Source organism: Hemicordylus capensis, chromosome 1 (genome assembly GCF_027244095.1).
Source record: "Hemicordylus capensis ecotype Gifberg chromosome 1, rHemCap1.1.pri, whole genome shotgun sequence".
Classification (NCBI taxonomy): domain Eukaryota; kingdom Metazoa; phylum Chordata; class Lepidosauria; order Squamata; family Cordylidae; genus Hemicordylus; species Hemicordylus capensis.
In genome coordinates this window covers 314869822-314893214 of record NC_069657.1, presented here as the reverse complement: position 1 = coordinate 314893214, position 23393 = coordinate 314869822, and the positions used below count along the sequence as shown (strand labels likewise).

The window sequence follows — 23393 nt, the reverse complement described above, 5'->3', positions numbered from 1 at the left end:
TATTGTGTGTCCTTCACTTACCTATATTGGCATACAAAGGAGACATAATTGTGGTTCGGGCTCAAGGATACTGTCAAGTGTGATATGGTTTAGGTTAAATCCTTCAGGACAAAAGTATGTTTTGACTTCTCTGCATCTAGTTAAATTACATCAGGAATAAAAATGTAGCCTGATATCTCAAGTGCACAGATCAGAGTACACAGCGTGACTCAGACACTTCTCTAAGACTCTTCTGACTACACACAATCTCTGCATCAAAAAGCATGTTCAAAATAGCACTTTGTTAGCTGTTTCTTTTACTTCTTGTTTTTACTGAAAGCCTGTGTGGTGTGCAGGCTTGAGTGGTGGATTATGATTAGAGAGGAGACCCACATTCAAATCCCTGCTCCGGTATGAAGTTCACTGAACATAAGAACAGCCCTGCTGGATCAGGCCCAAGGCTCATCTAGTCCAGCATCCTGTTTCACACAGTGGCCCATCAGATGCAGCTGGAAGCCTACAGGCAGGAGGGCATGCCCTTTCTCCTGCTGTTACTCCCCTGCAACTGCTACTCAGAGGCATCCTGCATTTGAGGCTGGAGGTGGCCTACAGCCCTCCAACTAGTAGCTGATGACTAGTAGCTTATCCTCCATGAAGTTATCCAAACCCTTCTTAAAGCCATCCAGACTGTTGGCTGTCACATCTTGTGGCAGAGAATTCCACAAGTTGATTATGTGTTGTGTGAAAAAATACTTCCATTTGCTGGTCCTAAATTTCCCGGCAATCAATTTCATGGGATGACCCCTGGTTCTAGTGTTATGTGAGAGGGAGAAGAATTTCTCTCTATCCACTTTGTCCACACCATGCATGATTTTATAGTCATGTCTCCCCACAGTCATCTTTTTTCTAAACTAAAAAGCCCCAGGTGTTGTAGCCTTGCCTCATAAGAAAGGTGCTCTAGGCCCCTGATCATCTTGGTTGCCCTCTTCTGCACCTTTTCCAATTCTACAATGTCCTTTTTTAGATGTGGTGACCAGAATTGTACGCAGTACTCCAGGTGTGGCTGCACCACAGTTTTGTATAAGGGCATTATAATATTAGCAGTTTTATTTTCAATCCCCTTCCTAATGATCCCTAGCATGGAATTGGCCTTTTTGACAGCTGCTACACAGCTGTGTTGACACTTTCACAGCTGCTACACAGCTTGAGTCGACACTTTCAGTGAGCTGTCCATCACAACCCCAAGATCCTTCTCTTGGTCAGTCACAGACAGCTCAGATCCCATCAACGTATACTAGAAGTTGGGTTTTTTTAATCCATGTGGACCACTTTACACATGCCAACATTGAAGCACATCTGCCATTTTGTCGCCCACTCCCCTAGTTTGGAGAGATCCTTTTGGAGCTCCTCACGATCTGTTTTGGATTTCACTACCTGAACGAGTTTGGTATCATCTGCAAATTTGGCCACCTTGCTGCTTACCCCTATTTCTGAATAAATTAAAAAGCACCAGTCCCAGTACAGATCCCTAGGAGACTCTACTACTTACTTCTCTCCATTGTGAAAACTCTCCATTTATCCTCGCCCTCTGTTTCCTGTCCTTCAACCCGTTAGCAATCCACATATGTACTTGTCCCTTTATCCCATAACTGCTAACTTTTCTCAGGAGTCTTTGATGAAGAACTTTGTCAAAAGCTTTTGAAAGTCCAGGTATACTGTGTCTGGATCACCCTTATCCACACACCTTTTCACACTCCCAAAGAATTCCAAAAGGTTTGTGAGGCAAGATTTACTTTTGCAGAAGCCATGCTGGTTCTCTCCCAGCAGGGTCTCTTCTTCTATGTGCTTTACAGTGTTATCCTTGAGGATGCTTTCCATCAATTTGCCTGGAACGGACATTAAGCTAACAGGCCTGTAATTTCCCGGATCACCCCTGGACCCTTTTTTGAAAATCAGTGCTACATTTGCTACTTTCCAGTCCTCCGGTACAGAGCCTGATTGCAGGGATAAGTTATATATTTTAGCAAGGAGGTCAGCAATTTCACATTTGTGTTGAACTTGGGACAATCACTATTCCTTCGCTTAACCTACCTCACAGATGTATTGTGAGGATAAAAGAGGGAAGTGCCACATCAGCTGCTCTATGCTCCATGGAGGAAGAGTGGGATATACATGTAATAAATAAAGTTGAGAGCCAGCATAGTGTAGTGGTTAGAGTGTTGGACTAGGACCAGGAAGGCCCGAGTTTGAATCCCCATTCAACCATGAAACTCACTGGGTGATTCTGGGCCAGTCATGTATCTCTCAGCCAGCGTGGTGTAGTGGTTAGAGTGCTGGACTAGGACCGGGGAGACCCAAGTTCAAATCCCCATTCAGCCATACTAGCTGGGTGACTCTGGGCCAGTCACTTCTCTCTCAGCCTAACCTACTTCACGGGGTTGTTGTGAAAAGAGAAATTCAAGTATGTAGTACACCACTCTGGGCTCCTTGGAGGAAGAGCGGGATATAAATGTAAAAATAACAATAACAATAACAATAACCTATCTCACAGGGTTGTTGTGAGGATAAAAATAACCATGTACACCACACTGAGCTCCTTGGAGGAAGAGCAGGATGTAAGTGTAAAAATAAATGAATGAATACTGGATAAGGGCCCTTATCACAACAGTAGCATTCATTTTGGTATAGACATATATTAAATAAATAAATTTCTGTGTGTTTCATAATGAAGACCCTAAGCAATTCCAAACACACTCTCTAGGGAATAAGTTCTCTTGAACAAAGTGGAATGTGAAGGACCTGAGATGGCTGAATTTTATTATCCATGTTGTTGCTGTTATTATAGATATCGTCGCAGAATATAGGCTGTTCCCAGTAAAGTTGCTTTTTGTAATTGGCTGATGGTGATTTCTGTGGCCCCTATGGTGTTGAGGTGCTCTTCAAGTAGTTTTGGAATTGCACCTAGGGTGCCAGTTACCACTGAGATTATTTTGGTCTTTTTCTGCCACAGCCTTTCAATTTCAATTTGTAGATCTTTGTATTTGGTGATTTTTTCTATTTCTTTTTATTCTATTCTGCTATCCCCTGGTATTGCTATGTCGATTATTTTAACTTGTTTCTCTTTCTTCTCGACTACAGTTCTTTCTGATGTACTGTGTGGCAGATGTTTGTCTGTTTGTAGTCGGAAGTCCCATAATATTTTTGCATCTTCATTTTTGACAACTTTTTCAATTTTATGGTCCCACCAATCTTTGGCTACAGGTAGCTTGTATTTTTTTTGCAGATGTTCCAGTGTATCTTCCCCGCTACCTTGTAATCCCTTTGTTTGTAGTCAGTCTGTGCAATCTTTTTACAACAGCTGATTAGGTGGTCCACTGTTTCATTTGCTTCTTTACAAAGGTGGCACTTGCTGTTTGTTGTTGATTTTTCGACTTTTGCTCTTATTGCATTTGTTCTTAGTGCCTGATCTTGTGTAGCCAGTATTAAACCTTCAGTTTCTTTCTTCAAGTTGCCATTCTTAAGCCATTGCCAGGTCTTGGTGATGTCTGATTTTCCACTTATATTGTGCAAATATTGACCATGCAATGGCTTATTTTTCCATTGTTCTGCTCGGTTCTTGACTTGTTCTTTCTTGTAGGCCTGCTTTGTTTCATTGGTGTTGAATAGTTTCTCGTTATTGACCATTTGAAGTGCATCTTCTTCACTGTCCTTGATATATTCTTCAAGGCCTCTTTTCTCCTCCTCTACTGTTATTATTTATTATTATTATTAATTCAATTTCTATACCGCCCTGCCAAAAATGGCTGAGGGAGGTTTACACAGAGAAATAATAAATCAATAAGATGGATCCCTGTCCCCAAAGGGCTCATAATCTAAAAGAAACATAAGATAGACACCAGCAACAGTCACTGGAGGTACTTTGCTGGAGGTGGATAGGGCCAGTTACTCTCCCCCTGCTCAATAAAGAAAATCACCACATTAAAAGGTGCCTCTTTGCCAAGTTGGCAGGAGCTGCACATCAGACATCTTGGGAGGACCCTCATCAGAGGAGCAGTGCAGTTGGTTCAGTAGACAAGAGTGACTTCTGTCTTCCACTTGGACAGAAATAGTAGGTTAGTGTCCTCATCATTTTCAGCATTTCCACAGTACATACTCCCTGCCCTGCAATAAAACTGTAGAAATGGCTCCTGCTTTCTTGGAGAGTCATCAAAATGTATGGAAAAGAGAAACACAATGTAGTTGGCAGTAACATTTTTTAGTTACTCCTAAAATAGGGGAAAAATTGATTTTGAGGTGGAAGAGAAATGCGATGATTTAGAAGTGATGGTTTAGAAATATTTCCCTAATTTCCCATGGAGATGCTACTTGTTATGATGGGTTTGTTATGCCACCTCCTGTTCAGAATTCCAGGGATGTTTTAAAAACTGTTGAACTCCAGCCCTGCTAATTTTATAGCTGCCATTACTGGCATTATTTTTAATGCAGTGTCTGTTGCCTATATGCCTGGAAACAGAAATATTCTCAAGTAAAATAAATAGTACCTGTTACTGGCATGGGTTATGTAGGAAGCACCTGCAGGATCTCTGGATGGACTACGCAAGTCATGCTAATAATTACAGAATTTGGACAGAAAGGGGTGTCTGCTCTCCCTATGCATTACTTGAGAACATGAACTCCTTGCAGTGTGATGAATGGAACTAGAATCTACTGACACAGAGTAGGAATCTACTCTCTCAGTGTCCATATCTACTGTTCTGCAGGCCTACTGCATTAACTGGTATGATGCACTGTCTACACCCACATAGGTTACTTGGAGAAAATGAACAGGGTTTGAATGTTAGTGCTGAAGGCTTAATGCCTGATGCTAGTCCAGCTTTCGCCCGTTCTGCATGGGAAACCAAGCTATCAAGATCTCCTGGGAAGAAGTAGCTCCACACACAGAGCCCTTTCTCGTGATCCCTTTAGTGGGCTTGAGGGTGGGCAATGGGAAAGGCTGCAGCAGCTTCCCTTCCCCGCAGATGATCTACAGGAGTTGCTGGGCATGTGGATCACATGCCCAGATGAGCCGGCTGCTTCCCAGCAGGGAGGTTTGGGGGCTGGGATGCATCATGCTGGTCCCTGGAAATCCCACAATGCACCACGCGAGTGCTTGGAACAGCAACAGCCTGGAATCTGCTCCTGTTTCAGCACAGGCGATGACACAAGCAGTTAGCCCAGGTTAAGGGCGCTTAACCTCACCTAACTGGTGGGCTCCCTGGGCAGGTTTGCCACTGAGGTACTGCTAGGAGCCACACAGCTCTTGGTGGTTCTCATGGCAGCCACGCCCAGGCTTAGCTGTCCTAGCCAGGACTTGGCTGCTGGTGAGAAGTTGAACAGCCTCACAGTGTTTCAACAGAGATGGTTTCTGAATAGCGAAGTGCTTTAGTATCATACAGCATTCATGGTATGATTCAGCATCACAATTAAGCCCATGCTTCGTGCTTGCAAGGCTGCTAAAGTTGAGACTATGCTTACTTTTTAGATCTGGAAGGAACGTGAATGCTGTCTCATTTTAAGCACAGGGACAGGGGGATTATTCTTGGCCCTGATCTAGCTCTTATTATGTATAACAAGTGGCTGTAGAGAAAGAAGCAGCAAATGACACACACATCAAAGGTTCAATAAGGCCTGGACAAGCATCACCATGAGGAGGCACACCTATATGTGCACTGGTATCTACAGCTGTTGCATGTGCAGATGGAGCTGATGGCTGTGTCTGCTGATGTATTTACAACACTCCTAGAGTTTCATAGTACAGTGGCTGCTTTTGTGCATAACACCAAACCAGAGGCAAACTCACCTCCAGTTCGGCCCCCATGTCATCTGAATTATCAGGACCACAGTTCCCAGACCAAACCGCAGTTCCAATTTTGTCACCAGACTTGGGAATGAACCTCAGTTTGTAGTGAGTTCCACTCACCCAACTGAGGGTTCATTCCCTCCTCCGTATCATCCGGGTTGGGAATTTGACCCAAATCAGAGTTAACAGAGAAAGCTCCTCCCGCTGGCTTCCCTCCCATCGGTTGAGGTGGGTGTGTACATATACACACTGTTATATACACACACTTTATTTTAATCTCACAAAGGATTTTGATACTCATTACACCCCTAAAGGCATTCCCTTAAATCCCAGTGGACTCTACAGCCAATTAAGTGTTTGCTGTACATACAGGGCATTTTTCTGAGGCTCACTGTCGGGCCAGGGGCTGATCTGAAGGCATATGAGGCAACCGCGAAACCTAAGCAGATCTGAGCCTGAGCGGTGCCTGGACCAGTAACTAGCTGGGACCTCTTATACACCACCTCTTGAGCACCACTGAAGAAAGAAGTCTGCCTGCCACACACTGTTTGGCATGCAGACTGGTTTGTGCCCACAACAGGCTCGGTCCTATAGTATGATCCTCTCTGTAACGATCTGGAGTGCGTCGGAGGACACCGCGCTTTTCCTAATTCAAAAAACCCCGTACCACACCCTCCCTCCTCCTCTTCGCTGAAACTTGGACTAACTCAGTCCCACGCCAGGAGAAAACGCTCTTCAGGCAAGAAGTGCGAGCAGGGCGGCTATAGAGAAAGGAGGCGAGGTGGTCGCTCCGCCCTTCGCCCCTATTGCTCCTGGAGCAGAAACTGGCCAGACATCCCCCCGGAGTGCTTCACGGCGAACTGACTCGGCTGCTGCGGCCCCGCAAGTCTCTTCCCGAACTTGGACTCTTTCCCGACCTTCTCTGGGCGATCGCAGCTCTCTCTCAGCCCCCGTGGCTTGGCTTCTTTCCAGCAAGCCAGGTCCCCGCCACAGTCCCCGCAAACCCAGGGACCGGCGAGTCCACCTACCTGCGCTGCCAATGCAGAAGCGGGTCCTAAATTCTGACACGGCCCCTTCCCGCCTGGTCTGCTTTTGGAAGGTGATTTCTCTGAACGCCCGTGCAAACGAACAGCAGGGGACCGCCGTTCGGCTGTGTCTCTCTCCAGACCCTCGAGGGGAGACCACCCAGGCCTGCCGAACGATCCGCTCCTCTCTGCCGAGCCAGAGCCAGAGCCGTCAACCCCAACTCCGGGGTCCAGTTAGCGCCGCCCGCAACTTGGATGCGAGGAGACGACGCGCGCTTCGAAGAAGAGAGCTCGGCATTTATACAGCGCTTCACGTGCATCCGCACACACAGCCATGTTGAAACACCCTCCTCGGTGTCTGTCCTCACGTTGCAGAGAGGGAACTGAGGCACAATTTGAACTCGGGGCCGCCGGCGCAGTCTGATCCTATGCCTGCCCGCCTGGAAGTCAGCCCCACTGCTTTTCATGGGAGGGACACCCAGGTCAGCGCGAGATAGGATCGCAGCTTGGCCCCCTGGTTACACCCCCCCCTCGCGACCGCTATTGACACGACCCACCTCCCAGGGCACTTGGCTGTTAACTCACCTGGGCAAGTCCACCTTTTGCATTCCGCTCTCTTCAGGGGCTGCTTCCTTTTGACGAGACACCACCCGGGATCTGCCGCGGCCCCTCAAAGACCCGTCCTTCCCTGCGATCTTGCCTTGGTTGCGAGAGGTCCAGCCTCCTCCAGCCAAGACCCCTTCCGGAGGGAACCTCCTCGCCCCCACTCTTGGAGCGGCGGCGCAGCGCAGCCCCGCGGAAGAGAGTGGGCATCTCAGCAGGAGCGGCGGCGGAGGCGGCCGCTTCTCCTCCTCCTCCTCCTCCACCGCGTTGGCATCGCAGCCGCAGCAGCCGCAGCAGCAGCCCGAGTCCGCGCCTCCCTCAAGAGCGCCTCTGCCTTGAGGGAACCTCTGAAATCCGTGGAGCGGCAGAGACTCTGGGAGGCAACGAGGACATCTGACGCGGGTCCTCCTGTCTCTGGAGAAGGGCCAAGGAGGAGCCCAAGACTGCGAAAGAAGGGGAGGCAGGAGAGAGGAATGAAGACGCGGGAGATGCTGCGCCCTCCGCTGAGTCCTCTGCCTCGGGCTGCTTCTCTGGCTCGGATTGGCAAGGGAAACTCTCATCTGGAAAATCCTGGGCCGGCAGCTGCAGTCAAGCCTGTGGGCCGACACGAGGGGGCAGCATTTCGACTTAATACCGCAGCGGGAAGGGAAACAGGCTGGGCTGAGCCTGATTTGTCTCCGTCCAGGGCTAGGGCAGCCCCAGAGACCTCCTATGAAGAGTGGGATGCCCACCTTTTCGTGAAGCCAGTGGCTGGACTTCTTGTGACTACCATTGATCAGCATTATGCTCCCAGCCCTGCCTTTTCATTTGTTGTCCGTTTGGGCCATCTTGGATCTGAGACAGGTGGCAGAAAGCAGAAGGATTAGGCGAGGTCCCTGGGCCCCATCTAGCTCGATTGTGCCCTTGGTTCACCAGATTTCTGGAGAACACATCTGGGGCTGCAATCCTATGCACATTTACCTGGGAGTAAGCCCCACTGAGAACTGAGTAAACATGCACAGATTGCATGGCATGTGCTTCTGTTGCACCCCATTGAAATTAATGGGACAATGAGTCATTTAAGCTTCCACTCATCCAGTGAGATCACGGAGAACTGTCAATTCTGATTGACAGCAGCTGTTCAAAACCAGGCAGAATTTTTCCTGGTCCTTCTGCTTGAGATCCTTTTAACTGCTAGGAAGAGAACCTGCCCATACTTGCATACAAAGGATGTGCACTAACAGTGAGACTGATGATCTCCGTCATCAGCTTGATAGGGGAGGGTCGGCGCTGCTGTTGCTGTTAGATCTCACAGCAGCGTTTGACACTGTGGACCATGATATTTGGTCCACCGTGTAGCTGATGCTGGGATTCGAGGCGTGGCCTTGTGGCTGCGTTCCTTCCTACAAGACCGGGAATATAGGGTGGCAATGGGCGATGAGAGGTCTTTATGTCAGGTACTAACATGTGGTGTCCCCCAGGGGGCAATATTTGCTGTTCAATATTTATATGTGGCTGCTAGCAAAGCTGGTGAGGAATTTTTGGCTAGGGTGCCACCAATATGCGGACGACACCCAGCCTTTTCTGCTGATGGATGGCAGGGCTGAGGACACCATAGCCAGCTGACCAGGTGTTTGGAGACAGTTGTAGACTGGCTGAGGCAAAGTCATCTACGGCTCAATCTGGATAAGACTGAAGTTCTGTGGCTGGGCCCAAAGAGGTCAGGGAGGTTTTCAAACTGACCCTTGAATGTGCTTGTTTGATACCTCAGCCTACTGTGAAGAGCCTGGGTGTGATTCTTGATGCCGCTTTGAATATGGAGGCTCAGATCATGGAGGTCGCTCGAAAGGCCTTTTTTCAGTTCCTCCAAATACGGTGGCTGTCTCCCTATCTGTCCCCTCCAGACTTGGTCACTGTGATCCATGCGACGGTCACTTCCAGGTTAGATTATTGTAACTTGCTTTATGTGGGGCTGCCACTGTGCTTAACTCCGAGATTGCAGCTGGTGCAGAATGCAGCAGCCAGAGTCCTTACTAAGGTGCCCTGGCAAGCACATGTGACACCTTTGCTCGCTCAGTTGCACTGGTTGCCAGTTGAGTCCCAGGTTAAGTTTAAAGTATTAACCTTAACATTTAAAGCCCTACACGGTGTGGGCCCTCCATACCTCCCAGACCACCTGGTTCGATATGTCCCTTGCCGGGTCCTGAGATCAGCCACAAGTAATGCCTTGGTGATCCTGGGCCCTAGGGGTATTAAATTGCAATCAATGAGAGCCAGAGCCTTCTCAGTGGTGGCCCTGACTCTATGGAACAGTCTCCCAGATAATATCAGAGCTCTCCATGATCTGTTGGCCTTTCGTAAGGCATGTAAGACTGAAATGTTCCACCGGGTGTTTGCTCGCTGAGATAGCTGGCCGTGGAGTGATCTTGTAATCCATGGTTATTATGTCATGTGGAATGAATATTGTATGGAGTTGTGGTTTATGAGGTTATGTAAGATATATTTTCATGGAATTGTGTTGTTGTGTACATTTGCTTGTAAGCCGCCCTGAGTCCTATGGGAGTAGGGTGACATATAAATCTAACTAACTAACTAAATAATAAAATAAACAGTGAGCAACAGTCCCTTCCAAGTAGCTATTAGCTGTGGATACTCCTGTGGTCTGTGAATATGAGACTGAGAGAGAGAGAGAGAGAGAGAGAGAGAGAGAGAGAGAGAGAGAGAGACTGAACCCTACCGTGCTGACATCTGTTCAGCCGAACAGATCCTCACATACAGAAGCCCAATGATCTCTAGAATAGGGTCAACCTGACTCACAGTCATGTACTTACAGGCATGTTTTGTCTAATGAAATGGCCCAGAAAAAAAACCCATTCTTCTGTGTTTCTGAACTGCATTGCCTAAAATGTAAACATAAGAACAGACAAACAGCCTTGCTGGATCAGGCCCAAGGGCTACCTAGTCCAGCATCTTCTTTCACACAGTGGCCCACCCTAACCCTAACCCTAACCCTCCGAGAAGCCCACAGGCAAGGTGTGAGGGGGCATGCCCTCTCTCCCTCTGTTGCTTCCCTGCGACTGGTATTCAGGGGCGTCTTGCCTCTGAGGCTGGAGATGGCCTATGGCTACTGGACTACTAGCCCTTGATAGACCTGTCCTCCGTAAATGTTGTCTAAGCCTCTTTTAAAGCCATACAAGCTGGTGGCCATCACCATATTTCCTGGCAGTGAATTCCATAGATTAACTATATGCTGTGTGAAAAAGTACTTCCTTTGTCATCCCTAAATTTGCTGGCCATCAGTTTCATGGGATGATGCCTGGTCCTAGTGTTGTGAGAGAGGGAGAAAAAATTCTCTTCCCACTCTCCCTACTTCATGCATCATTATATAAACCTCTCTCTTGTCTCCCCACAGTCTTCTTTTTTCTAAATTAAATAGCCCCAGTGGTTGTAGCCCCAAGATTCTTATTTTACACATGCACATGCATACACACATGTGTAACACTTATTTTACACATGCATATGCACATGCACACGCGCGCGCACGAGCATACACACACACACACACCCTTGGTTGGAGAGGGGAGGGTGGTGGTCACTGTGGATGCCTCAGGGCAAGGCCATAGTGAAAGGCGCATCCAATATAAAGCAATGACTACCATTCTGACCAATGAAGCACTGGTGCAATGGGAGAAGCACTGGTGCAGCACCAGTGCTGCTGAAGAGTTCCAGACTAATGCTGCACCAGTGCTAGGGTGTGTGTGTGTGTGGGGGGGAATTCCAACAACCTCCCCTTCCCCAGGAGCCCTTGGTATCACCCAAAATATGTCCCTGAGGATTGTGCACAACCCTCAGGGACATAATTTTGGATGGCATTGAGTGCTACCTGGAGAAGAGAAGGTCATCACAATTTGCCCTCACTGCTGAGCCAGCAAAGGAGCTGAGTTAGTTGAACTTTTCAGAAGCACCTGTGCTTCATTAGTCAGGTTGTCATGCAATATGTTTATTTATCATACACATATTGAGACATACTTTCAGTGTTCATCACATTTCATAGCTTCAGCAAATAGGCACAGCAGGGCTCCCTGGCACTGACTTCCTGTCTCTGTTACTAAGTGGAGAATGATCAATTTGGGGGCATTTTCTCTTCTTATTTCATTTGGGGAGGAATTATTATTATTATTTATTATTATTTATTATTTTTGTTTACACATTCAGACAGGTGCTATTGACTGATTTGTTTTATCCAGACATCGAGTCCTTCCCAAGGACCTGGGATGGCTGAATTTTTTCATCAGTATTGTTGCTGTTATCATTATTATAGATAATAATAATAATATTATTATAATGTTGCTGTTGATATCTATAATAATAGCAGCAACATCATCATATTATCAATATTATCAATATTATTATTATTATTATTAGACAAACATCTGCCACACAATACACCAGATATAACTGTAGTCGAGAAGAAAGAAAAACAAGTCGAAATAATCGACATAGCAATACCAGGGGATAGCAGAATAGAAGAAAAAGAAATAGAAAAAAAAATCACAAAATACAAAGATCTACAAATTGAAATTGAAAGGCTGTGGCAAAAAAAGACCAAAATAATCCCAGTGGTAATTGGCGCCCTGGGTGCAGTTCCAAAAGACCTTGAAGAGCACCTTAACACCATAGGGGCCACAGAAATCACCATCAGCCAATTACAAAAAGCAGCTTTACTGGGAACAGCCTATATTCTGCAACGATATCTATAACAATTGACAATAAAATTCTGGCATCCCAGGTCCTTGGGAAGGACTCGATGTCTGGATAAAACAAACCAGTCAATAACACCTGTCTGATACAAGATATAATATTTATATATATATATATATATATATATATATATATATATATATATATATATAGTATATTATATCTTATATCTATATATCTATATATATATATAGTATATTATATCTTGTATATATATATATACACACACACACACACACACACACACACACACACACACACACACAATATAATAATAAAATAATTTGATTTCTATACCGCCCTTCCAAAAATGGCTCAGGGCAGTTTACACAGAGAATGAATGAATGAATGAATGAATAAGCAAGCAAGCAAGCTGGGGTAGTAATTGTTACATGAGGCAGGTGAGACCACAGAAGAGTTTGACATCTTTGAAGAAAGTTTCCTTTAGGGATGCTTAATAGCAGGGCCTGGGGCAATAGAGCAAGTCTCTCCCACTGCTGCTGCCTTTTCCCACTGCAAAGGGGGAGAAGACAGCAATCGTGCAAGAGACCTGCTGTGCCATTGCCTTCTCCTGGCACCCCCCATAAGGACCCCTGGGGCCTCAGGGGTTGCTCCTGGGCCCAGTTTGGCTGGCCACTGACTCTGCCTCTGATAGTTACTCTGCATAAATTCTCCCAAGATGCCATTTAGGGTTGGGGGAAGTCACACCACATTTCAAATAATGTGTCATGATTGGTTAGGAGCTCTTACATATCTAGCCAGCTCACCACCCACTGACTATAGCTATGAACAATTAAATGGGCCTAACTATGCCTGACATAAAACCATCTTCTTTATATATAATTCTCTTAAATGTGCCCGTCGCTAATCCCATGTGTGGCAGCTCTCGCGAGAGTTTGCAAGCAGCTGCCAGGGGGTTAGTAATGGGGATGGGGGAGAAAACAGTGATGGTGGCCGATGGTGGGCCAGAGGAAGCGGTAGGCCCACCAGCTGGCTGGCGAGAGAAAGCTGGAGGAAGCAACCGGCCGGCTGGAGGAAGTGCGGCTGGCCGGCAGGAGGAAGCAGTGGGCTTGCCAGCCAGCTGGCAAAAGTAAGTGCAGCCGGGTGGGTGAGATGACTTGGCCACCAGTGGGAGTGGCAGGTGGTGCTGGGCTGGCCAGCCGGTGGAGGTGGTGGGTTGGTGGGCCAAGGCAGCTGTTGGGAGGGTAGGTGGGCGGCCAGGTGGTGGGCTGTCCAGCTGGCCAGGAAAATAAGCAGGGGCAGGGGAGAGAAAATGGCTGTGGCAACTTGAGGTGCAGATGCTCTGTGCCAGGCCCAGCTAGTTTGCTTTAAAAACAACAGAAGAAGCATATTCTTGACCTCTGTTGATAACATTGCTATAGTAATTGGCTCTTCTCCAAAGTCTGCATGATTATTGTTTTCTGGTCAATGACTGTAACAAAGGAATCTACTTCTCCAAAGGTTCCTTTTCTCCAGTGGAAGGAGCTTTCTGCAGAGGAAGGGAACCTTATCATCCAACTTGTTCTGTGCTATAGTGTTGTTATTATGGCAAGTGCTCATAAGATCTTTGAACCTTGCTATGTATCTTTGCATGTTCTAGTGAAATCTGAAATGTTGCTCCACATGTTTCTGGCTTCTTTAAGAAGCCCAGCCTCCTTACCATAAGAGCTTGATAGTTTAGATGGCTCAGGGTAGACTTTGTAGTTTAAATACTCCATCAATCTTCCTGTCTCCCTTCGGAACCTGCTGATGCTGGCACAATACAAATAGAAAATGTTTGGCTGCCTTACAGTTCCCAAATTTGGGTCCCTAGATGGATGACAATTCCCATCGTTCCCAGCCACAATGGCCTTGGGAACCTTACCTAAAGGTTCCCCTGCAGCTGGCTTGTCCAATAACTACATTATGCCAGTTACTTCAAATAAATATTTCTGCATCAGGGTGATTTCCCCAGACTGCAGTTCAGATAAAGAGAAAAAGCAGCCCACTTCTGTGAATACCATGCAAATGCATCAATCTCTTATTTCTATAGAGCTGTCATTTCAAACTCCTTGACAAAATGCTTGGAGATATGTGTGTGTATATACAAATGTGGATTCTTCTAACAGGTTTGTTTGTTTTTTGAAGGAAGATAATGGCTGAGCAAATACAATAGAGCAGGAAAGGAGGATCTAATTGAGACAATTAGAATGGATGAATATGTACCTTTCTCAGAAACCTTTGAGGAGCTAGGTTGCTGAAGACTCTGAATGTGTGTCGCATCATAGGAGGAGACCTATAGCCCCCTATGAAGAAGATTGTACAACTGAAGAAGATTGTACAAGTTATTCAGAATAACTCACATTGGAAAAAGGCATCAAAATATTTAAATTTGTTAACAGCACAATCCTATGTGTCTTTATGCAGATGCATATGTTCAATGGAACTTACTTCTAGATAAGGATAAGTGTGCACAGGATCGCAGCCTGAGTGTCTGTTTGCAAAACACACTCTCTCTCTCTCTCTCTCTCTGGTCTTGTGTTAGCAAGCATGACTTGTCCCCTTAGCTAAGCAGGATCCACCCTGGTTGCATATGAATGGGAGACTTGATGTGTGAGCACTGTAAGATATGGAGACACTCTGGGAAGAGCATCTAGGTTCCAAGTTCCCTCCCTGGCATCTCAAAGATAGGGCTGAGAGAGATTCCTGCCTATAACCTTGGAGAAGCCGCTACCAGACTGTGAAGACAATACTGAGCTAAATGGACCTATGGCCTGACTCAGTGTATGGCAGCTTCCCATGCAATCTAGATAAACAAGTAGCAACTCAATGTACAATTACCAACCCATTGTAAAGTTGTTGCAGTGGGTTGAATGGTAGCTGTTGAACATGGGCTGAGTTACAGTTATCTGCAAGCATAGGGATAGCCCAGGATACTCTGGCACCTTAAGAAAATCAAAATGCATTCCTCTCAATTAAAAAGATAACCAACCACCAATTTGCTACCTGCTTTGGGACCAGGAATGATCTGATTCCTCTTGTTGTGTAAACTGCTTTGAGAACTTTCTTGCTGAAAAGCAGCATGTAAATAATCATCATCATCATCATCATCATCATCATCCCCCCAGTGAGGCACTACCTTGGTGTGGTTGTGGGGCTTGCGTGCTCTGAGGAAGGTGAGAGCTATGCCAGAGGTCCAACCATACTGGACAGGTCTCACCAGAGGAGCCAGACAAAGAGTGCCTCTCCCATCAACAATATGGTGAGACGTAACTTTAATAAATCTATACCGGATCGGTCGTCACCCAGGTCAACAAGCACCGCGCCAGATGCTATAGTCCCTGGACATCTGGTGGCAAGTGGGCTACAGGACTCAGGATCTTCAATTGAGCAACCAGGGCTGAAGACAGCAAAGTTACTGGAAGAAACGTCACTTAACCGAAAAAAATATACAAAAAACACCAACAAGGAAATAATGATCTGCTATTACAAGTCTAATCCAACTAAAAGAGGTTATTTAAAAAGAATGTACCAAATTTGGAAAAAGAAGCATCCAGATACAGAAATAACAGAACAAAGGCTAGCAGACCAGAGAAGATTCATAATAAGAAATAAAGTATTCACAGGAGTTGAGCTGGAAGAACTGCAAAGAGCAACACAGGCTCAAGACATGGAAGAAGAATTACCACCAACTGAAGAAGTTGCTCAGGCACAGGTGGAGGAGGTGCTAGAAATAGAGGATGCCACTGTTGCTGAACTGTTTCAAAATCAAAACCAGGCAACCTCCCCTTTGCCTTCACCTCAAAAACCCAAATGCCGTTTAACAGAAAAGCAACAAGAACTAAAGCTAAAAATAACTGAGCACATGGACCAAACAACCACCAGGGTTCGACTTCCAGCTCTAAAAACAGTTGCCAAAAAACAACTTGCTCAGGTATTAAAAGATGTCAATGCTGCACTTGCAGAAATAACAACCAATAATTTGCAAGAAACAAACCAACTAATGTACAGTGCAGCAACAATAACAACACAAGAGCTCGGATATAAGATCAATGGACCTGTAAAAAAAGAAAGCAGTACATCACCTAAATGGAAGATTAGATTAGAAAATAAAATCTCCAGGCTTAGATCAGATGCTAGTAAATTGAAAGATATGAAAGACAAGAAGCTGAAGAATGTCCAAACTCAATGGTGTTGAGGTGCTCTTCAAGTAGTTTTGGAATTGCACCTAGGGTGCCAGTTACCACTGAGATTATTTTTGTCTTCTTCTGCCAAAGCCTTTCAATTTCAATTTGTAGATCTTTGTATTTGGTGATTTTTTCTATTTCTATTTCTTCTATTCTGTTATCCCCTGGTATTGCTATGTCGATTATTTTAACTTGTTTTTCTTTCTTCTCGACTACAGTTCTACCTGATGTATTGTGTGGCAGATGTTTGTCTGTTTGTAGTCACATGCTCATTGCTTTTTTAAAATAAATATCTGAATGTTTTTGCTGACACCAGTTGTTTCTAAACATTTTAGTATCCATGTGTGAGGCAATGAGTCGAAGGCTTTCTTGTAGTCAATCCATGCAACACTTAGATTTGTTTTTCTTCTCTTGCAATTTTCTAGAATCTTTTTGTCAATCAGCAGCTGATTTTTTGTGCCTCTGGTGTTCGGGCAATTTCCTTTCTGTTCAACTGGAAGGTGTTTGTTAGTTAATAAGTGTTGCATCACTTCATCTGCTATTATTTCACTTAATAATTTGAATATGGTTGGCAGGCAGGTTATCAGTCTAGAATTACTTGGAACTTCACCTTTTGCTGGGTCTTTTACTATGAGATGAGTTTTCCCAGTTGTTAGCCATTGTTCAATATCACCTCCTTGCAAAATGTGATTGAACTGTTTTGATAGTTGTTTTTGAAGGCTTGTTAGGTTTTTAAGCCAAAAGCCATGCAGTTCATCATCACCTGGAGCAGTCCAATTTTTAATTTTCTTTGCTCTTTCACTTGTATATAGAAGATCCCAGGCTCACTTTGTGGAATCTCCAAAGTCTCCATGGGAAACCATGGAGCACAAGTGCAGACAACACTGAGCTAGATGGACTATGATCTGACTTTGTATAAGGCAGCTTCACATAAGAGGATTAGATGCTTTCTACCTCCTTAACTCATCAGCTGTGCTTGTTAAATTAGATAACAAAGATGATGAGATGAGAGAAATGACCCGCCTTGTGAGACCATGTACAGTACAGCACCTGATAACTTTACATTCTTCTGCATTCCTGCACATGAGAGTAGAAAACAGGTAAAGTCTAGGATCTACACAGTTATCCCACCACAGTTACTGTTATGATGCACAGTCTAGTTAATCAATGGGAATCCATCTGCTTAAATTTGAGTCGTTTAGCTTAACTAGGTTGTGAATTGAATGGCAGCATTTGCTAAATACTAAATTTGCTAAAATATTGTCTCATTGTGTGGCCAGTTCTCAGCATAATGAACAGATATTGTGGACTTATATTTGATATGCACAGCACAACGTTTGTAATGTGGCTGACAAGGTTTTTTTCCTGATGGCTTTGATGTGCTTGGAATTATGGCCCAAGTGAGTGACTCCCTGTAAATTCTATGACTGTATGCCAATGGGCAAACTGACATTAAATGAATGCAATTTGATACCCACCCCCCCACCAGATGATATTTTAAAAACTTTAATGATAATGAATAATCATAACTGCTGCCCTTGTCTGCCATGGTTTATGGTGGCATTTTCACAAAGTACTAATTGTACGTTTCTAACATGTTTCTTTAATGCAGGAGAAAGATGAAATTAACATGATATATCGTGAACGCCTCTAGCACCTTGACACTTCCAAGTGATCAATAGAATAATTTGTATCTTTCAAGAGTTTAATGGCCTCTTCTCTCTGACCAAAACTATACTCAGAGAGAATGTCACAGCAAATCTTTTTGTGGAGGTTCTTGAAAGAACTCAACAGGTATTTCTATATTGAGGAAGGATGCACGCACACCATAAATAGAAAACTGGATAACTGAATGAGGTGATGTCCTATTTGCATGACATGCCCTGAGTGCATTCCTATATGTGAATATGTGAATGCACATATAGCGCCCCCCCCGCCCAGTCTGTACACATTCAATTGAATGGCTGTTCTGCATGCTGTGTGTTCCACTGAACATGCAGAGGGTCCTCTTAACAGTCCTGGAAAACCCTGGGAAAGTGGGATGCTCAGTCACAGGAGTGGAGAGCCCTTCATACCTACAGTTGTACATATGTATACACTAGGTAGACATTCAACTGAACACATGGAGGTCACCCATCTCTGTACATTAACTAACCCTGCATATGTTGTAAGGACAGGGCTAACATCTCAGAGCCAAGGGCTGGGGAAAATAGACTCGCAGAAGTCATGTAGTGCCATCCTTTGCTGCTGCACCCCAAATTGAGCTATTGCTCCGAACCTCTTGCCATCCCTAGGCCCAGGCCAGAAGCATGGAGATTTCAGACAGGAATTTCCCTGGCCTCACTACTGCTGGCCCCAGAGCATAGCTCCAGCTGCGGCAAATGTGCCCCCGACCCAGCTGGCCCCTGTGGCATGCTCTGCTCAGCAGAGGGCAGTGTAGCTCCAGCTGGGCTGTTCTCTTCTCTGGTTTGCCCACTGCTGTGGCCCAGCTGGGTCAGAGCACAGTTACTGCCATAGGGACCGCACTCCAGGGACCAGCAGCGGTGGGTACGGAAAGGGAGACTCCAGGCAGGAGCCTCACTTTGCTGGGACCCCACCAGCATTCATCCTGGGTCCTGTCCCTGCACCCGGGAGAGCTGAGTCAGGTGGCACTGAGTCATATTTTGAATCCTCTGGCAACCAGAGCAACCTTTAGCTAATTGTTCAATTTGGCCATCTATGCCTGACCACCAGACAGAACTCCCAGCCAAAGCCTTCATCTTAACCAAACCAAGATGTCCAACATGTAATTCCTCCAATAATTGGGATTGTAATTTTGTAGGAATTATTACTTTACGACCCCACATCAAACAGCCATGGGAAACCATAATTTCATGCCTTCAGTGGAAAAAACGGTTTCAAGTGCTCTCCAGGATTCACCTTCCAACCCGTTAAGATAGTATCATAGAGAGAGGGGAGGGGGGAATATGTTTATTTACCTGTTGCTTGACTGCCTTACATTTTCTATACCTTCTGAACCATGCATTTTTTGCTTCCTTGGTTAGTTTTCCCTGTTCACACTGAATGCCGTATAGACATTAGAAATGCAAAAGCATTGCTAAGCTCATATAAGCTTAGGCTGCCCTAGCAGGCTAAGCATGCAATGTATTCATTTTGCATTCAGTGTTCCTCTGTTTTCAGTTTGTAAATATGCATGAATGTCCTACTGCATCAAAAATGCTCCATATCAAACCCTATACCTGAAGTTTACAGACAGAAAGTCTTGGGGTCCCCCCATCTTTTTGTAGTGCTGAATGTTATTATTACATTGCCATAACCTCAATATCAGATGAGAACAGGATTCCCTTTAGAACTGACTCATCAGTTACACTTCACAATGTGTGAGGGGTGTTCCTTTTCAGAAGAGTGTTGATACGAGTTTTACTCCTGTTAAAAATCTGAAACTGGAAGAACTTGCCGTTCCAGCCTAATCATATTTATTTGGAATTAAGTCCTACTGAGATCAACGAGGCCTATCCTCATATACGAGTGATTAGTACTGCAAACTTAAAGTAGAATTTGACATGATGCTTGACACAAATCCACTGCAGAAAATGGCAACCTTGTGTTGAAATTCACATGACGTCTGACACAGGTTTACAGCAGATAATGGTAGCCCTCTAACATTAATGCATCCCCACCAGGGTCAGCCTGTGATGTGGAGAGGATGTAGGGAAATGCAGTGCATAGATTCACCACTTTGGTAACTCTGGCTGCTACAGGGAGAGGTAAGACAACTCAGCCTAAGGCTACTCTTTTCACCAGCAGCCTCATATCCAGCATTGCATCTAATTCTGCTCTCAGGATAATTCTCACATTACACAGAAAAATCTGAATTTGTTACCACCTGCACATTCAGCAGAGAGAAGCGGTCAATCTCAGCTCCCTGATGAGGGTGCCTTTGTGACATATGAGTTTGCAAACACATTTGTTACATCCATACTTTAGGCACACTGTACATTTAAGCACATACTTAAGCCATCATGCCTCCTGATCCTAAGCAGACTGACTGAGAAGGAAGTCCCATCAGACTCAAAATGTGTTGGGGGTATTATTTGAGCCTTCCAGTAAATTTATCTCCTGTACCCATTCAATTATGTACCCATTCAATTCAATTTCTCTCCTGTACCCATTCAACTGTTAGTAATCCACTACATCCATTACAGGTTGCAGATGTCACACGGTGTCTAGATAGACTGTTAGGCAGTGCCAGGGAGGAGCAGGCTGTAGTGGTGCACGTCGGCATCAAACATGTTGGGAAATGTAGTCAGGAGGTCCTGGAAGCCAGATTTAGGCTGCTAGATATCAGATTTAAGTCCAGGAACCCCAAGGTAGCATTCTCAGAAATTCTACCTGTTCCACATGCGAGGTCAGCAAAACAGCCAGAGTTGAGGGGCCTCAATGCGTGGATGAGATGGTGGTGTGGGCAGGAGGGGTTTAGATTTGTTAGGCACTGGGATACATATTGGGATAAGATGAGGCTGTACAAAAGGGATAGGCTCCACGTGAACCAGGATGGAACCAGACTGCTGGTGCTTTAAGTCAAAAAGATCGCAGAGCAGCTTTTAAAGTGACGCCTGGTGAGTAGACGACAGGAGTTGGGCAGTATCTGGTTCAGCAAATGCCATCCCTTAATGTGTGAGGGTGTAAATGCTTCAGTTAAACCAGAAGGGGACAGAGTAGAACCAGACAAAAGGATGTGCTAGCTGGCCAAAGAAATCAAATAGCCATAAGAATGATAACACACACCACGTAAGAGATCCAGCATATAGGTACTTATATGCCAATGCCAGAAGCCTCTGAGTCAAGATGTGCAAACTGGAATGCTTGGTTGTCAAAGAAAGAATAAATATAGAGGGCACAACGGAAACACAGTGGAACAGTGAGAACCAGTGGGACACTGTTATCTCTGGAAATAAACTCTATCAAAAGGATTGGGAGGGGCGCCTTGGAGGTGGAGCAGCACTGTATGTTAATGCAGGGATAGAATCTAACAAGGTAGAAAACTTAGGAGGACCCGAGTCCTCCACAAAAACCCTGTGGTGACAATGCAAAGCCTGAAAGAAACGGTGCTACTAGGGACATACTAGGGGCATGCTATTGCTCTCCTGATCAATACACTGACAGTGATTGGGAGTTGCAGAAGGAAATCAAGGAAGCAACAAAGAGAGACAGGTCTACAATAACGGGTGACTTCAACGATTCACACTTAGACTGGGTAAATTCACATACAGGTAATGTCAAAGAGGACAAATTTCTAGATACACTGAATGACTGTGCCCTAGAACAGTTGGTCATGGAACCAACCAGAGAGAAGCCAACCTTGGACTTAATCCTGAGTGGTGCCCAGGACCTCGTGCTAGATGTCACTGTTGTGGAACTTTTAGGGAACAGTGACCATAGTGTGATCAAATTCAGCATACATGTGAGCAGAGAATTGCCAAGGCAGTCTAACACAGACAGTTTGAATTTCAGAAGAGGAAACCTCTCTAAAATGAGGAGTTTGGTGAAAAGGAAATTGAAAGGGAAAATCAGGAGAGTCACTTTGCTCCAGAGAGCATGGAGTCTACTTAAATCCACAGTAATAGAAGCCCAGTTAGAATGTATACCAAAAAGGAGGAAAGGCACCGACAAATCCAGGAGGATGCCAGCATAGTTAACAAGTAAAGTCAAATAAGTTATAAAGGGGAATAACCAGTGGCGGAGCGGGAATGCCGGTGGCCTGTGTGCGGCCACGGCAGCCGCCCCGCTAACCCTGCCACCTGCATCTGACATCAGATGTGGGGGTAGCCACACCCCCTGCATCTGACATCAGACATGGGGGGCGGGGTCTGGCTCCCAAATGGAGCCTTGAGGCTCTGTTCGGGAGTTGGAGTTTAACTCCTGAAGGGGCCGCACGGCACCTTCGGGAGTTAAACTAAGGCTGTGCTGCAAATGCAGCGGCAGCCTTTTAACTCCTGAAGGGGCCGAACGGCTTCTTCAGGAGCTACTTAGGCTGGCACTGTGTTCGCAGCACAACCAGAAGCAGCTCTTCCCTGCCTTAGCAGGGAAGAGCCGTTCCTGGCTGGTGCTGCGAATGCAGCACCAGCCTTAGTTTAGCTCCTGAAGGGGCTGTGCGGCCCCCACGCGGGAGCTAAACTAGCACCCGCACCTCTGCATCTGATTCCAGATGTGGGGCGTGTGTTGGGGCTGCGAAGCATGGCCCTTGATTGGATGTGGCCCGGGTTCTTTGAACCCGTTCGCCCAATGATATCTCTGCCCCTGGGAATAAGACTTCCTTCCAAAATTGGAAGGTCTGCTCAGATGAGGAGAACAGAGAGGAACACAAAGTCTGGCAAAAGAAATTCAAGGAGAAAATAAAGGAGGTGAAAAAAGAGTGTGAGGAGCATTTAGCTTGACTTGAATGACAAGCCAGAGGTTGCCAGTTCAAATCCCCGCTGGTATGTTTCCCAGACTATGGGAAACACCTATATTGAGCAGCAGATGATATAGGAAGATGCTGAAAGGCATCATCTCATACTGCACAGGAGTTGGTAATGGTAAACCCCTCCTGTATTCTACAAAAGAAAAACCACAGGGCTCTGTGTTCGCCAGGAGTTGACATCGACTTGACAGCACACTTTACCTTTATCAAGGGGAATAACAAAAACTTCTTAAATTCACCGGAAGCAGGAAATCTGCTAGGAAGGTAGTTGGACTGTTAGATTATGAGGAAGTGAAAGGGAAAGGGATTATTAAGGAGAATATGGAGACTGCAGAGAAGCTAAACAAGTACTTTGCATCTGTCTTCATGGCAGAGAATATTAAGCGTATACCTGAGCCTGAACCAAACTTCTAAGACTTGGAGGCTGAAGAGCTGGGCCAATTTGAGGTGACGAGAAATGATGTTCTAAACTGTTTGGAAAAAATAAAAATTAACAAATCGCCAGGGCCAATTGGCATCCACTTGAGAGTCTTTAAATAACTCAAATGTTAAATTGCCGGCCCCCTTGCAAAAATATA

General features: G+C 45.5%; 1 protein-coding gene across 4 annotated transcripts in view; it reads right to left on the bottom strand.

The window, feature by feature from the left end:
* HTR1E (5-hydroxytryptamine receptor 1E) overlaps nucleotides 1–8271 on the bottom strand; it is a 68105-nt gene extending 59834 nt beyond the window's left edge. The window contains exon 1 of one of the 4 annotated variants that reach the window (XM_053287573.1): nucleotides 7429–8271. In XM_053287573.1, the coding sequence (XP_053143548.1) occupies nucleotides 7429–8228 (800 nt within the window). In that variant the 5' untranslated portion in view covers nucleotides 8229–8271. Of the gene's footprint in view, nucleotides 1–6846; nucleotides 7350–7428 lie in introns of those variants that run through there. The other 3 variants (XM_053287574.1, XM_053287571.1, XM_053287572.1) reach the window with 3 other exon arrangements.
* Between the last annotated feature and the right edge of the window lie 15122 nt (nucleotides 8272–23393).